The sequence below is a fragment of the Marmota marmota genome, unplaced genomic scaffold (genome assembly GCF_001458135.2).
Source record: "Marmota marmota marmota unplaced genomic scaffold, marMar, whole genome shotgun sequence".
Classification (NCBI taxonomy): Eukaryota; Metazoa; Chordata; class Mammalia; order Rodentia; family Sciuridae; genus Marmota; species Marmota marmota.
This window is the reverse complement of record NW_025999891.1, coordinates 1760807-1776686: the sequence shown is the minus strand read 5'-3', so window position 1 is coordinate 1776686 and position 15880 is coordinate 1760807. Positions and strand designations below refer to the sequence as shown.

At 38.0% G+C, this 15880-nt stretch overlaps 1 protein-coding gene across 2 annotated transcripts in view; it reads right to left on the bottom strand.

Moving 5' to 3' along the window:
- Positions 1-2009: 2009 nt before the first annotated feature.
- Positions 2010-15880, bottom strand: part of Crk (CRK proto-oncogene, adaptor protein) — a 27388-nt gene continuing 13517 nt past the window's right edge. For both annotated transcript variants that reach the window (XM_015501028.2, XM_015501029.2), the window contains exon 3: positions 2010-4609. In XM_015501028.2, coding sequence (XP_015356514.1) covers positions 4472-4609 — 138 coding nt within the window. In that variant the 3' untranslated portion in view covers positions 2010-4471. The remainder of the gene's footprint in view (positions 4610-15880) is intronic.

Below are 15880 nucleotides of genomic sequence, written 5' to 3'. Positions count from 1 at the left end.
CAGGCCAACCATAGAAACACTAAAAGCATTCCGTTGACCAAAGGCCGGATGGATGTGCATTATTCTTGCTAGTTTTCCTCCTGTATTCCTGGAGGATTCTTTAGCACTACTTTTCCTTTTTGCAGTATAGGAAAATGAACCCAGAGCCTCGCACATGTTAAGCAGTTGCTCTGCCACTGAATTACACACCCAGCCCAGCAGGGATCTTTTGTCTTTTTCCTTAATCTTTTTAGTTGTAGATGGACACAATACCTTTTACTTATTTATTTTTATGTGGTGTTAAGGATCAAACCCAGTACCTCACACATGTGAGGCAAGCACTCTGCCACTGAGCCACAATCCTAGCCCCAACAGCAGGGATCTTTTTGAATCTCAGTTCTTGTTGGCTCCCCGCGCCCCCTCCCATCTTTTCACTTTGTTTTTCTTTAGAACATGAGTGGCAGCAGAGCTCCAAATTCTTAGCCTCCTCCACCCCAAACTTTGGATTATTTTTTTGCATTTTTTCTAGTAGTAGAGGCATTTTCTCTCTTCACATCTTCAAGAGGAATAAAATGTAACCTAAAGGCCAGGGTCATAAAATGTGAGCTGATATGAGCACTCCACTCTAAAGGAACCCAACATTCAACATATTAAAACAAGATTTTGGCAGGTTGGTTTTTTTTTTGGTCATACTGGGGATTGAACTCAAGGGGTGCTTTAACATCCTTTTTTATTTTTTTGTTTTGAGACAGGGGGTTCCTAAATTAATGAGGTTGGCCTCAAAATTTGAGATACTCCTCCTGCTCAGCCTCCTGAGTCACACCTGGCTGGTAGTACCTTTATTATTGACAAAAAATTGAAGCATACCTAGATGGTATATACCTACAGAATCAGTGTGCAGTAGTGCATACCTATAATTCCAGCAATTCAGGAGGCAAAGTATGAGGCTAGCCTCAACAACTTAATGAGATCCTGTCTCAAAATAAAATATAAAATGGACTAGGGATGTAGCTCAGTGGAAGAGTGCTTGCACTAGGCCCTGGGTTCAATCCCTACCCTCACACATAAATTAAACATACTTAAATCTAAACTCATGCATGCTGAAGGTGGATCCTCTTAGAGGAATTGCCTTTACCTCTGGGTTGACATAGTGCTATTTCTATGCAGTAACTCGATGTTCCGTTTTAAGTCTAACATAGAATACTGCATAAGTAATAGGCAAAATTTGTCCTTATTTTAAAATATCACCAACAGATCACAAAAAGGTTGACCTAAAAGTCAACTTTTTAGGTTTACAGATGTACACATTTTGTGTTTCTGTATACATGTTTTGAGAAGAATGGCAAAAATATACATTAATGTTTAATCTACTTTTTTGTTGTTATTTCCTATATTACCTACCCTGAGCATGTATTACATAAAAAGGAAAAAATTAGATATCTACACTAATATTTTAAAGACATGATGTTTAACACCAAATTTCTCTTTTGCTCTAAAAAGCCCCCAAACATCCTTATTTTCTTAAGTCCACACATATCCATACCTGGACAAATATGATGTTCTTTGTACAACAGTCCAGTTTCTAGATCTTCATATATATGATCCCTTTTATGCTCCCTTTGAATCAGTATTTCATAATTTCTGGAAACCCTTTAAACCCATCATCAATGATTAATCCAATTTTGGGGGCGAGGGGTACTAGGGATTGACCCCGGGGAAAACTTACTACTGAGCAACATCCCCAGTCCTCTTTACATTTTGAGACAGGGTCTCACAGTGCTTAGGGTCTCCCTTAGTTGCTGACGCTGACTTTGAAATCTCAATCCTCCTGCCTCAGTCTCCTGAGATGCTGGGATCATAGGCTTGGACCACAGCATCTAGTTCAATCCTATCTTTAATAAGCACCCACAGTGTGTATGATTATTTGATGTGACTGCTCACGGGCTGTTAAGGACATATACCTCTTATTCCCTAAGCATAAAGATTTAACTCGTTTGTGACAAATATTCAAAGATACTTTCTCCAAAAGATCACCAAGCCAAACATTTGGCCATATTTTTATTTACTACATATACTATAAACATATACAATACATGCTACAAAAAAACATTTTTTAAAATTTAACTGTCAAGAAAGTGTATAGTGTTATAATACAATGGCAAATGTTCATATTTTATTTCAAATTGGTTTGCTTATCACCCATTTCAAACCATTAATAGTGATATGTTACTTGTGGAAAATTAAAAATTATCTATTTTCATTATTAACAATAAAGAAGTCCAACAAATTAATAAGAATTAACCATGTCAAACATTAGTATCCAAAAAATGGGCTTTTGCAGAAACAATTATATAAAATATAGCAGCCAATTTCAGTTTATTATGTGACAATGAATATGCACTTGAATGGGGATTCTAGCATGTTTTTTGGAATTTATCTATAAGAAGTCCTTTGAGTTCTTGATATCCAATAACTGCCACACCCAGCCAAATCCAACCCAACACTTTATGTAATGGCTCCAGACAACTTATCATTGAGAAATTCTTATGATTTGGGTAGAGTTGCATATTCCACTAATATTACATGATGAAAAGAGACATTACAAGCCAATATCAAAGGCAAAGGAAAATATAAACATTCAAATCAGTTGTAACAAGGTTCTTCTACAAATATTTTAGATGCCATACTTCCAGGAAAACAAGATTTAATGTGCTTTTGGATTTTACAGTATGAATGATAACTGAAAATTTAACAAAAGTAGTCAGATGGAATTATATTGAGTATGCAAATTTGTTCATTCGACATTATTGAGCACCCACTATGTGCACAGCACTGTGCTAATATTTTAAAAGTTGATTATTAATATCTTCATCAAGCATTACCTTAGTGTGAGGTAAAAATACATTAAATTAGCGTCAACTCATAAGTTTGCCTGTGGTAATGTATGTAACTCCCGTGCCAGCTGGCTTCCCTGGGCCATGTAACAAGCTCCTGCATTACCCTCATTCACTCACACAAACATTGACACACTGTGTGCCAGGCAATGTGCACTGAAATAACCATGATTTGGTATATATTCAAAGAATGAAGATTTATCATATTAACCTATGTAGAGCAATTAGAAAGGTACACATTATGTTTCTAAAATGAGGTCCAAAGCAAAGTATCAGGTGTTTCTATGTCACACCACACCAGAGACCACCAAGTGCCTTTATCAACTGGGAACTAACTTTAAAAGTTTCATGTTGTAGTCTAAAATAGCTTAGATTATTTTTGGTCTCATAGGTCTATTCTTTGGAGCACCTGACCCCATATAAACCATTCTATTTTTAAAAGGGTTTATAAACTAAACCTGAACATTAAAAAAAAAAAAAAAAAGCCATAAAAAAAAAAATGAAGACAGTACTTCAAGCACTGTTCTGGCCATGTAAAATTAATAATACATAAGTAATTCATGATTGGTTCAAACATCTTTCAAAGCACTAACTCTACCCCCAAACTCATGATTCTAACTTGTCTTTTATACAAGTTGCACAGAACGCTGAGGGCAGAATTTGGCCCTGAAACCTTTCATGGAATATTATAAGTGATTGGTCCTTCTACTCCGAGTAGAATCTGAGAATTCTAGGATACTGGCACTCAGGAGAAATGGCCCTGTTGATACCCATCAGGCAGGAATCTCTTTAGCTGCTGCAGCAGTGTGAATCTAGTATGACCCCTTAGGGGAAGGAAGCTGGGAGTTTGGCTGTCCACTTAGTGAATCCAATACTGGCTTAAAGCTATGCACTGAATAAAGTGCTCTGCACATCCTGCTCCTCATCTGGAATGAAAATATACATTATCTTAAGAATCAGCCTACTTATGGGTCTTGGGGAAAAGAATAACAAGGGTTGAAAGAATCCCAAGAAAAAGTATGAAGCATTGACTGGGAAGGAAGACAAATGCCTCTAGTAGTGTTCTCAGAATTCTCAGGATTTTAAATGTCAGAATGAGTCATACAATGGTCATGTTCCATAAATGAAAAAGCAATCCCACTGGGCACTATTCACATGGTGCATGATTACTTCAAGGGGGTGTAAGGGAACAGTCTACTGCCATTTGATAGTATGATTTCAGATGAAAACAAAACCACTGGATAAGTCAGGGTAACCAGTGTGTAACACTCCTCCCTTGTCCATCAGCATCCCACAGGTTGTTCTGCACTGCTTGAGAGAAAGGAGGTAAAACACCTATCCCTTCTGATACAGGCACAGCCACTACCACCTAAACTGCCAATTCAGAAATAACCACACAAGCCCTCCAGTTTCGTACCCTGAATATGGTAAATAAGACTAGGAATGGAGTAGTTCAGTCTAAAAAAAGATCACAGGTAACAGAATGCTTATATAAACTAGACTGCTTTTGACACCTGTAAGAAAATTATATAGATGGTAATTGAAAAAAAAAAAAAAAAAGATTGTTCCCATCTGTCAGCAAAACTGTTGAGCTATACTCAGCTGAAGTCCTCATCGGGATTCTGTTGATCCAGCAGACGGACATGTGTGAATGGGAAGTGACCTCGTTTGCCATTACATTCCCCTTCCCACTGACCACTCACATTAATCTTCGTAACCTTTACCAGCTCACCGACCTGCAGGGGAGAATAAGGAGAGCACTTTATTTCCAGTTAAGAATGCAAGCTGAAAAACTCCATTCTCTCTGGTTAGGCAAACCCTGCCCACGTGATTGCTCTAGGGCTGATGTTACAGAAAAGGCTGTTCACTACCTCCCCAACCCCAGCCACCAGAATGATTATTTGTGGTTAATGCAGACAGAAGGAAGAAGTGATTTTAGCAGTTTAGAAAGAGAACATAGCAAAGTAGAAAAGATCCTAGAAAATTATACTTTTGGGAAATCTCAGTGTCTCTGAATAAGCAATGTCAGTTTAAGGGAATATTCTTTTTCTTTATACCCACTACTCTCAGCTTCCTCCCTGCCCCAGGCCCTGGCCTAGGAAAGAATCCCTGATTCTCCATGGCACATAGTAGCACAATCTCCTAGCATCCTCACTCACACACATCCTGGCCTAGTATTGCTTGCATAGCATAAGGCAATCATGGCAAGTTCACTTCATTTGACCCCAGAAAATGAAGTATTCCATGACCTTCCCACCAAGGCAAGCCACTAGGGCAGGCACAGGCACAAATTCCAAGTCCTGTCAGCTCCCTGCTCATCCCCACCTTCTTCCTCATCTACTAACAGATTTTTTTTTTTGACCCCTCAATGCCACTTGGCACTGTTCATTACCCAGTGAGGGGACCAAAAAACAAAAACAAAGTCTCTTTTTTCTTCTTCTTCTTTTTTTTTTTTAATAGTGCTGGGGATCAAACAAAGCCTCTTACATGCTAGGCAAGTGATAAAACACTGAGCTAAACCCCCAGCCCCAATTTAAAAAGTCTCTTAAACATTAAAGATAAAATTTTAATAATATGACATATACCTTTAGCCTACCATGAAACTTAAGTAAGTCTGATGAATAGATTCACCCTATAATAAAATATTGAATAATGGTGAGATAAAACTCTTGAATTACAGACCATGACCATCCCTTAATTATTAACACTTAAGTTCTCAGCACACAAGTGGTTTCTAATTATTACTGTTCATTTGGTTTTATGAAATTAAGAACTATTACTGATTTAATTATATAGACAGTGGAGGGTTTTTATGGGGGGGGGGGGCCAGGGGAGAGTATTTGATAGTATTAGGGATTAAACCCAGGGCTTTGCACATGCTAGAAAAGCACTGTACCACTGAGCTACATTCCAGCCCTTTTTATGTTCTGCTAAGTTGCTGAGGCTGGCTTTAAACTTTCAATCCTCCTGCTTCAACCTCCCGAGCCACTGGGATTATAGGCGAGTGCCACAAGCTTGGCTAACATAATCACCAAGCCCTATAGGCTGCTAGTACCAGGATTCTGTCATCCTAACAATTTTCCAGCTTAACCTCCTGACACCCAAGTAAGGTAATTAACTATGACAATCAAAGATTTTCACACTGTCTTTGGAGACCATGACAAAGTGAAGTTTTGTTAGTGAAACTAATCTAAAATATGTGTTCCTTTAACCTTAATTCTAATTCTCAGTTTATCTCACTTGTTCCCTTCTTTTTAAAAATCTGGCAGGGCTAGAGATATGGTTCAGTGATACAGCAATGGCTTTGCATGCAGAAGGCCCTAGGTTCATTCCTTTCAATGTTATAAGATGCGAGGCTTTGCACTGTCTCCTAATATCAAACTATTTTAGTGACTTTGTCTTGTTTATGACCTGTCAGCTACCCTTGACTTTCTACCCTTCACACACATGCACATATTATACATTATACACATTACTCAAGTTAAAGCCTGGATATTTCCAGTTACTTGGTGGTAAGGTCCATTACATCAAATGAGTACTTCTTTCCCCAATTTTTAGTATTTATAACACTCAAATATAAAGTGCTATTCTGGTAGCTGTACTAAGACTAACATAAGTCGCTGATCTTAAGAAGGGGACTTACAGTCGGCTGCAGTGGCACACATTTATGATCTCAGCAACACAGGGCTGAGTCACGAGTTCAAGGCCAGCATGGGCAACTTAGTGAGATTCTGTCTCAAAACAAAAATTTAAAAAGGACTAGGGATGTTTATCAATATTTTATACAGCTTTTCTAGGTATTGAGAAGACAGTTCTTTAGGATATAGCTTTAAGTCAACCATTCTACTCCATAACAAAATTCAGATGCAAAACTCCTCTCTTCTCTCAATGTTACATTGTCTTTATCCTTAAACATTCAAGTGACAGTTCATAGAACTCTAAGAAAGAAAGGATGCATTGAAGTGCAGGCTAGGCTGGTCTACACATTTTTTTTTTTTAATAGTTGATGAAGTTCTTGGCAAAAAGATACAAACATTAGAAGTGAAAGAAAAGCTATGCCATGATGGAAATTATTCTGATTTTAAATGGATAAAAAATTAAAGTGGGTCTGGGGATGGGGCTCAAGTGGTAGCACACTCACCTAGCATGCGTGAGGCACTGGGTTCGATTCTCAGCACCACATTAAAAATAAATAAAGATATTGTGTCCATCTAGAACTAAAAAATAAATATTAAAAAAAAAAAAAAAAAAAGTAAAGTGGTAGCTGGTCAACGAGGCTAATTAACCTGCCCAAGTGGTACTGGATACCAATACTTCAAAGGAAGACCTTGTTAAGAAACAGTAGCTGTCAACCCTGGGAGAATATGAATAGGTTGTTCTAAGAATGTTTTTCCACCCAGAGTGGAACAACACCTATAATCACAGTGACTTTGGAGGCTAAAGCAAGAGGATTGCAAGTTCAAAGGCCAATCTCAGAAAATTAATGAGACCCAGTCTCAAAACAAAACAAAACAAAACAAAAAAGCAGGGTGTGGTGGCACATTCCTGTAATTCCATAGGTTTAGGAGGCTGAGGCAGGAGTACTTCAGAGTCCAAAGCCAGCCTCAGCAATTTAGGGAGGCACTTAGCAACTCAGAGAGACCCTTTTTCTAAGTAAAATATTAAAAAGGGCTGGGGATGTGGCTCAATAGTTGAGCGCACCTCTGTGTTCAATCCCCAGCACCAAATTAAACAAACAAACAAATAAATAAATAAATAATAAAATTTAAAGGTTAAAAAAAAGGGGGCCAGGTGCAGTGGCACACACCTGTAATCCAAGCAACTCGGGAGGCTGAGGCAGGAGAATCGCAAGTTCAAAGACATCCTCAGCAACTTAGCGAGGCCCTAAACAACTCAGTGAGACTCTCTCTAAATAAAATACAAAATAGGGCTAGGGATGTGGCTCAATGGTAGAGAGCCCCTGGTTTCAATCCCCAGTTCCCCCCACCACACCACCACAAAGTTGCTCCACTAAGTGAAGCTCTTTAATTCAGAAACAAAGCCAGAATTGTGCTCCTCTTTCTGTTATATATCAACTCACTAAAGCCTAATCCCAAAGACTTTACCAGAAAAGGTGAGGTCTGAAACTTGGCATACTGCTTCAAACACAATGAAAGCAAACTGAATATATGCCTCAGAAATGTTACAGTCTTACAATACAAAGGAATGAATGCTATAATAACAGTAGTTCTAACACTAGTAATTTCAAAATTGAAGTTATAAAAAGGAAAGAAAAATCCTAATATATATTACCAATGGACAAGAAACACAAAAGGGCTTCATGTATCAACAACACATTTAATCTTCCTTTTTATGAGGCAGACCTCAGTAGTGCCTTGTAAAGAAAAAAGGCTGATCATTCTTCTTATCACTGAGAAATTGGTGTTTCACTGTCCAGGCTGGTACTCAGCCTCCTGATCCTATAACACATCCTCAGGAGCAAGTGTGCATGTATTAGTGGAGTCATAAAGGGGAATAATTGGTTACTCTAATTTCTTCACTCCTTGAAAACTTACTGAACACTGGTTTATTCCCTAGCTCTATGTAGTGTCCAAAGTTATTCAGGATTCTGGTGCAGATATAATCAAATCTAAAACTGGTTCAAGAGCAAAAAGACTATCCAGCTGATCTCCACTTATGAATACCAGTGATAATGAAAAAAACAGCACAAATTTCTGGAACCCACTTATATAGGAGACATCAGCAAACTGTGTGACCTCCTTTGCAGCTGCTTTTCTGTTCCTACTATCTAACAGGAAAGATAACCAACAACTGTCAGCATTCCTTTGATCCAGACTTGCTGAATAACTCTACTGAGCTCAGAGAAGGAAGCAAACAGGGCTGGGGGTGTGACTTCATAGTAGAGCACTTGCCTAACAAATCAGAGCCCCTGTGTTTGAACCCCAGCACTACCAAACAGAAAAGAAAGAAAAAGGGGGAAAAAATGCATGTAAAGAAAACCATGGAAAAGCAAGTACAGAGAAGCAGTACAGGGAGCCTTGTCTTCAAACATTTTCAAATGCAAAAAAGAAAAAAAAGACATTCAATAAATATTCCAAGATTTGGCTACGGGAAAAACAGTTAAGGAAACTACAGCAATCTAAGGCAAGGGTCAGCAACTGTGGCCCATGAGCCAATTCAGTTTGTTCTTTTTTGCAAAGATATCAAGTATCTTTTTGATATTTTTGGAATATCACAAGCTCATCTGTCGTTTTGTCTGACTGCCTTCTACTACCATGGCAGACTGAGGATTGTGACAGAAACTATATGGTTCTAGGCATTTATAGAAAGTCTACAGACTCTTGACCTAAAGAATAGGTAAGCCAGATACAAGGGCACACACTTGAAATCCCAGCTACTGAGGAGGCTGAGACAGGACAAGTTCAAGGCCATCCTGGGCAATTTAGAGACCCTCTCCAAAATAAAATTTAAAAAGGGCTGGGGAGAGTAGGCAATACATAATACCCATCTAGAGTCTTTCAAATCAGTGAAAAACAAGAGACAATTCAGCTTTAATGATTCACTTAGAGGTGGACTGAAATGGGTGTGGTTTGTATTGGTAAGTAATTAGATTTAACTGCCTAAAACTCTTGGTGAGAGGTGAATTGACCACTAGTAGTATATACATTTTAGTTCAATATAAAGTATTTTCTAAAAATTAATACAATGAATTAGACCTGAAGTTCCCAAACTAAATAGTGTTAAAGGCATCACAGTGAACTCACAGGTATGCAATGAAGTCTTTTTGAGGGAAACAGAATAATACTTGATTTGTGATGTCATATGAACTACTAGGCTCAAGACAGTACACAATCCCTTTTTTTGGACTGGGGATTTAACTCAGGGTGCTTTACCACTGAGCTACACCCCAGCCTTTTTTGAGAAAGATCTTGCTGAGTTGCTAAGGCTTGCCTTGATCATATGACTCTTCGAGGCAGTATACAATTTCAACATTATATCATGCTTTTTTTTTTTAATTAGGAAAAAAATTTTAGTTGTAGATGGATATAATAACTCTATTTTATTTATTTATTTTTATGTGGTACTGAGGATTGAACCCAGTGCCTCCCATGTTCTAGTAAAGCATTCTACTGAGCTATAACCCCAGTCCCATGCTATATTTCTTTCAAAGACACTGTGTCTTTACAAAGCTGGGTTTTGAAAGTTGCTATGATAAACAAGCAAATAAGTAACTCTTGAAAATAAATGTGGAATAGGAAACAAGGGTGGCAATGTTTAATATGATCCCAAGGTTGGAGGAACTACAGTGACCAGAGATATCACACCTCATTAGTTAAGTAATTACAGTCCTTTAATACTAAACTAAAACATTTATTATTTTTTTCCCCATGGTATTGGGAATTGAACCCAGGGTTTACCATTTATGTGCTCTACCACTAAGCTACATCCTTGCCTACACTATCTTTATAATATTGATATTTTATCTTCTTCTCTCTTTTTTTTTCTTGTTACCAGGGATTGAACTCAGGGGCACTTGACCACTAAACCACATCCCCAGACCTATTTGTATTTTATTTAGAGATAGGGTCTCACTTAGCTGCTTAGCACCTCGCTTTTGTTGAAGTTGGCTTTGAACTCAAGATCCTCCTGCCTCAGCCTCCCCAGCCACTGGGATTACATGTGTGTGTCATGTGCCCAGCTTTAATTTTGATATTTGATAGCTGGATTACAGGTATATACCACCATTGCACCTGGTTTATGTTTATTTAAAAAAAAAAATTGTTTTTTGGTACTAGGGATTGAACCCAGTAGCATTCTACCACTGAGCTACATACACCCCCAGTCCTTTAATTTTGCAACAAGGTCTTGCTGAGGGTCTCACTAAATTGCTGAAGCTGACCTCAAATTTGTGATCTCCTGCCTCAGCTTCATAATTATTATTAAAAATACCGAAGCATGGCATTGGGGATATAGATTAGTTGGTAGAGTGCTTGCCTCGCATGCACAAGGCCCAGGGTTCAATCCCTATCACCACAAAAACAAATAAACAAACAAACCCAGGCATGGTGGTATATGCCTAAAATCCCAAATAATTAAGAGGCTGAGGCAAGAAGACCCCACTTTCAAGGCCAGGCTAGGCACTCAACAAGACCGTGCCTAAATGTAAAAATTTAAAAGGGGCTGGGGTTGTGGCTCAGTGGTACAGCGTTCTCCTAGAACGTGCGAGGCCCTGGGTTTGATCCTCAGCACCACATTAAAAAAATAAATAAATAAGTAAATAAAATCAAGGTATTGCGTCCAGCTAAAACTAAAAATTAAAAAAAAAAAAAATTTAAAAGGGGAGTCAGGTGCTGAGGATGTAGCTTAGTGATAAAGTGCTTGCCTAGCATTGAGAACCTGGATTCAATTCTCAGCACCATAAAGGGAGAAGAAAGAAAAAAAAAAAAAAAAGCTATTATTGGGATATAAATACTTAAGATATTTGGACCTACCTACTTAATAAGTGGAACTATTAGATATTTGTTTTAGCCTAAGGGAGCCATGAAATATTACTGAAACACTAAGGGTGGTATGAATGAAAAAAGTTCAGGACCAATAGCCTACATTGTTGTGGCTCATACTGAGTTCCCAAAAAGTAGAGATATTTAAAGAGATGCTTAAAAATCATTGAGATGATACCAAAGAGTCTGCCTTTAATGACTGATAACTGGATCTGTTACTTCCAACATCCCTTCCCACTGAAATTCAATGATATGAAATGAAGCAGACATCCAAGAGGATGAAAGAAGGGCAAGAGAAACTAGATGCCTATCTCAATGAACAGGACAGGGGTCTACTACTATGGTTCCAGAAAAAGAAACTGGATACATAAAGGGCTTGCCTCTCATATTCTCATACCTTCTAATCTCATTTTTTTCTCTCTATCAAACAGATATGACAGATTGGCCTTTCCTCCAAGTTGTTAAGGTCAAAAGACCCAACAACTCTCATTTTCATAGAGTTCCACATGCAGAAATGTGCAAGTTATAGTCACTGATGCATCAAAAAGAATCCAAAGCACCTTACACCTTTCACATCTGTACTATGAAGAAAAAGTCCAAGTCTGGGAGTACCCAAGTATTCTCAAGTCTTACTTATTGAAAGCAAAATGCCAGGCTGAATATGCAATAGAAATTACACAAGTAGCACTTTTAAACAAAGTATGATTGTTTTGCATAGTCCACAGAGGCATAAAATAAACATCCACATTTACAAGATTCATCATGACAACAAGGTGGTACAGTGGCGCATGCCTGTAATCCCAGTGGCTCAGGAGGCTGAGGCAGACGGATTGTGAGTTCAAAGCCAGCCTCAGCGAAAGTGAGGTGTTAAGTAAATCAGTGAGGGGCTGGGGATGTGGCTCAAGCGGTAGCGCGCTCGCATGGCGTGCGTGCGGCCCGGGTTCGATCCTCAGCACCACATACAAACAAAGATGTTGTGTCCGCTGAAAACTAAAAAATAAATATTAAAATTCTCTCTCTCTCTCTCTCTCTCTTTAAAAAAAAAAAAAAAAAAGTAAGTCAGTGAGACTCTAAATAAGATACAAAATAGGGCTGGGGATGTGGCTCAGTGGTCAAGAGCCCCTGAGTTCAATCCCTGGTAGCCCCCATCAAAAATGAAAAAGGCCTCTGCATTATTCTAGAGTTATTTAATCATTTTTCCTCCAACACATTCATGTCTGCATTTTATTTAATGTCTGTTTAATTCACTGTTATGTTCCTAGAATATGACTGATTGATCAACCCACAGATCTATGGGTGGGCAGAGGAACACCCGTTGGTCATTTGCTGCAGTTAATCCCTTCTCTCTAATGCCTTCATTCCTAATAGAGAAATCTGGGTAGAAAAAGAGAAAATATCTAATAATTTATATTCTAGTAAGACACTTCAGTCATGACAAATATACCCATATGCAGGAAACATACATTTGTAAAATGAGAAGAGGTGATTCTTGAACACTTTTAAAAATTTATTTTTTAAAACACAGAAACAGAACAAAAAACCATAAAAAGGCACAGAAACTCTTTCTTCAAAGAAAATCTTACAGAGATATGATATAATATATAACAGTGAAAAACAGCTGCTTTAGCTGGAGCACAGTGACGCACACCTGTAATCCCAGCTACTCAGGAGGCTGAGCGGGAAGGATTAGAAATTCAAGGTCAGCCTTGATGACTTAGTGAGAACCTGTCTCAAAATAAAAAATACAAAGGTGTAGGAAGATATCTCAGTGGTAGAGCCCCAATACGACAAAAAAAAAAAAAAAAAGCAGCTGCTTTAGCTGGGGTACGTACCCTGTGGCACATGCCTGTGATTCAGAAGAGTGAGGTAGGAGAAAAATTTAAGGCCAGGCTCTGCAACTTAATATGAGACCCTGTGTCAAAATAAAAAATAAAAGGGGCTTGGGGATATAGCTCAGTTGGTTGAGTGCTTGCCTGGAATGCACAAGGCCTTGGATTCAATCCCCAGCACCACACACACACACCAAAAAAAAAAAAAAGGGGAGGGGGGGCTTGAGATGTAGATCAGTAGTTGAGCACTTGCCAAGCATGTACAAGGCCCCGAGTTTAATCCCCAGTACTGGAAAAATAAATAATTCAACAAAAATAAAAATAAAAAAACAAATGCTTCGGTTAAAGCAAGAGAAAGAAACCCAAGATCTTGCAACCTTAGCTTTACCCTTTCCTGGAGACTCTTAGGGTACTGAAAAGCAGTCTGAAAATGTGGGTCTAATATATCTTAAAGTCTTGACCAAATCTAAAATTAAATAGATCTATCACTGGGATACAGCTCAGTGGTGTATACACTAACTCAGTGGTAGAGCACTAACCTAACATGTGCAAGGTCCTGGGTTCAATCCCAGCATTATAAATAAATAAATAAATAAATAAATAAATAAAATGTAAAATGCTACCAAAATGTACCTAGCTGGTTTACAGACCTGGATTTATAATAGGTCAAATTATGTTTCATACGGAAAGACTGATCTATGTCAATGCATAATTTTCTTATGGGAATGCTAAGGTCAGAAAGCCAAACTTTCCTAATCTTCCAGTCTCACACAATAAGGAGTAGACATTAGTTTCTATGAAAACCAGAAATGGGGCCAGGCACAGTGGCACACAACTGTAATCCCAGCAGCTCAGGAGGCTGAGTCAAGAGGATGGCAAGTTTAAGGCCAGCCTCAGAATTTAGCGAGAACCTCTAACTTAGCCAGACTCTGTCTTAAAATAAAAAGGGCTGAGAATGTAGATCCGTTGTTAAGTGCTCCTAGGTTCAATCCATGGTACTCAAAAAAAAAAAAAAAAAAAACCAGATGGGAAAGGAGAACTATACTTCCCTATATAGATAATACAATTGAGGACATGCTTGCTGTCAATGAAGCCACATAAAACTTGCATGGAGGAGGGCAGCAGTACTGTTACCTGGGTTTGGTAGAAAAGTGCCAAGGTAGATTTAGGTTTGTCACATTTCCATAACCAATTAGTTTGCATGATCCATTCAACCAGTCTTAATATCAATTTTCAATGAGGATATTTAAGGCCCTTTCCAATTCTAGAGTTCTATGATGCTAAACAAACAACCATTTTTTTTCCCCCAACTACATAAAAAAAAGGTGTTTTAAAGCTACTAGTTAGGGTATTTGTTTTAACTTGAAAGAGGCTCTCTTTAGCAATAAACATATGTGGCTCAAAAACAAATATCCAAACCAAAAAGAAAATTTAAACTAGTTTTCTATGTAAATCTTTATTTTACAAGATTGTATTTGATAGTAGGGAGATTAGATCAACCATTTTTTAGTGTTAAAAGACCCTACTTAGTGAAGGCAGACATCACTCTCTTTGTTTGAGGTTTTTTATTTTGTTTCGTTATGGTTTTTTTGTTTTGTTTTGTTTTTGAGAAGGAGGTCTTACTATGTTGCCCAAGATGCTCTTGAATTCAGGAACTCAAGTGATCCTCTTGCCTCAACCTCTTGAATAGCTGGGATTACAGGCAGGAACCATGATCATATGCCATTGCCACCATGTTCAACTAAGGTATACATCATTAAAAATAATTCTCTTTGAGGAAGGAAATGCAAATGGAAGCAAAATTAATATGATAACTATCCTCTTCTGGATGTTAGCTGACACTCCAGCCCTATGATAATAAGATCTGCAAATAAATGTCAAGAGTCACATCTATCATATGCACAGCAACAAGTTAGAAAGTTATCATCATCTGAACATAAATGAAAACATGAGGCTGGATTCTAGTTTTTTCTTATTCTCCAAAGTCTAAGTTGGGAAAAAGAAGTAGTGCATGCCTATAATCCCAGCTACTCAGGAGGTTGAGGTGGGAGGATCTTGAGTTTGAGGCTAACTTGAGCAACACAATGAGATCCCCATCTCAAAAAAAAAAAGGGCAAAAATGAAAAAACAAAAAACAGTGTGACTTAGCAACATACATTTCATTTTCTCATTAAAGCAGAAACACAAAAGTCACAAACATCCTCTTAAAACATACAAACTTTAAAAACATATTTTCAGGGACTGGGGTTGTAGCTCAGTGGTGGAGAACTTGCCTTCTATGTGTGAGGCCCTGGGTTCAATCCTCAGCACCATATAAAAATGAATAAAATAAAAGATATTATGTCCACTTACAACTAAAAAATACAAAAAAACAAACACACATTTTCAGTCAAACCTAGAAAATTAACCCTCCTTCTACTAGATCAAAAACTAAAAGAAAAATTTCAAATCCAGTAATATCAGAGACTAGTACTAGTTCAAATAAATTCTAGCTCATTCTGTGGACTAACACTCCCCCTTAAACAGAGAGCGCTCCAACTCCTCACTGCATGAACATGACCCAAAGAAAAGAAAGAGGAAGGCTGGGGATATAGTCAGTGGTAAAGTGCTCTCCTGGCATGTGAGAGGCCTAAGTTCAATCCCCAGCATCACAAAAAAAAAAAAAAAAAAAAAGGAA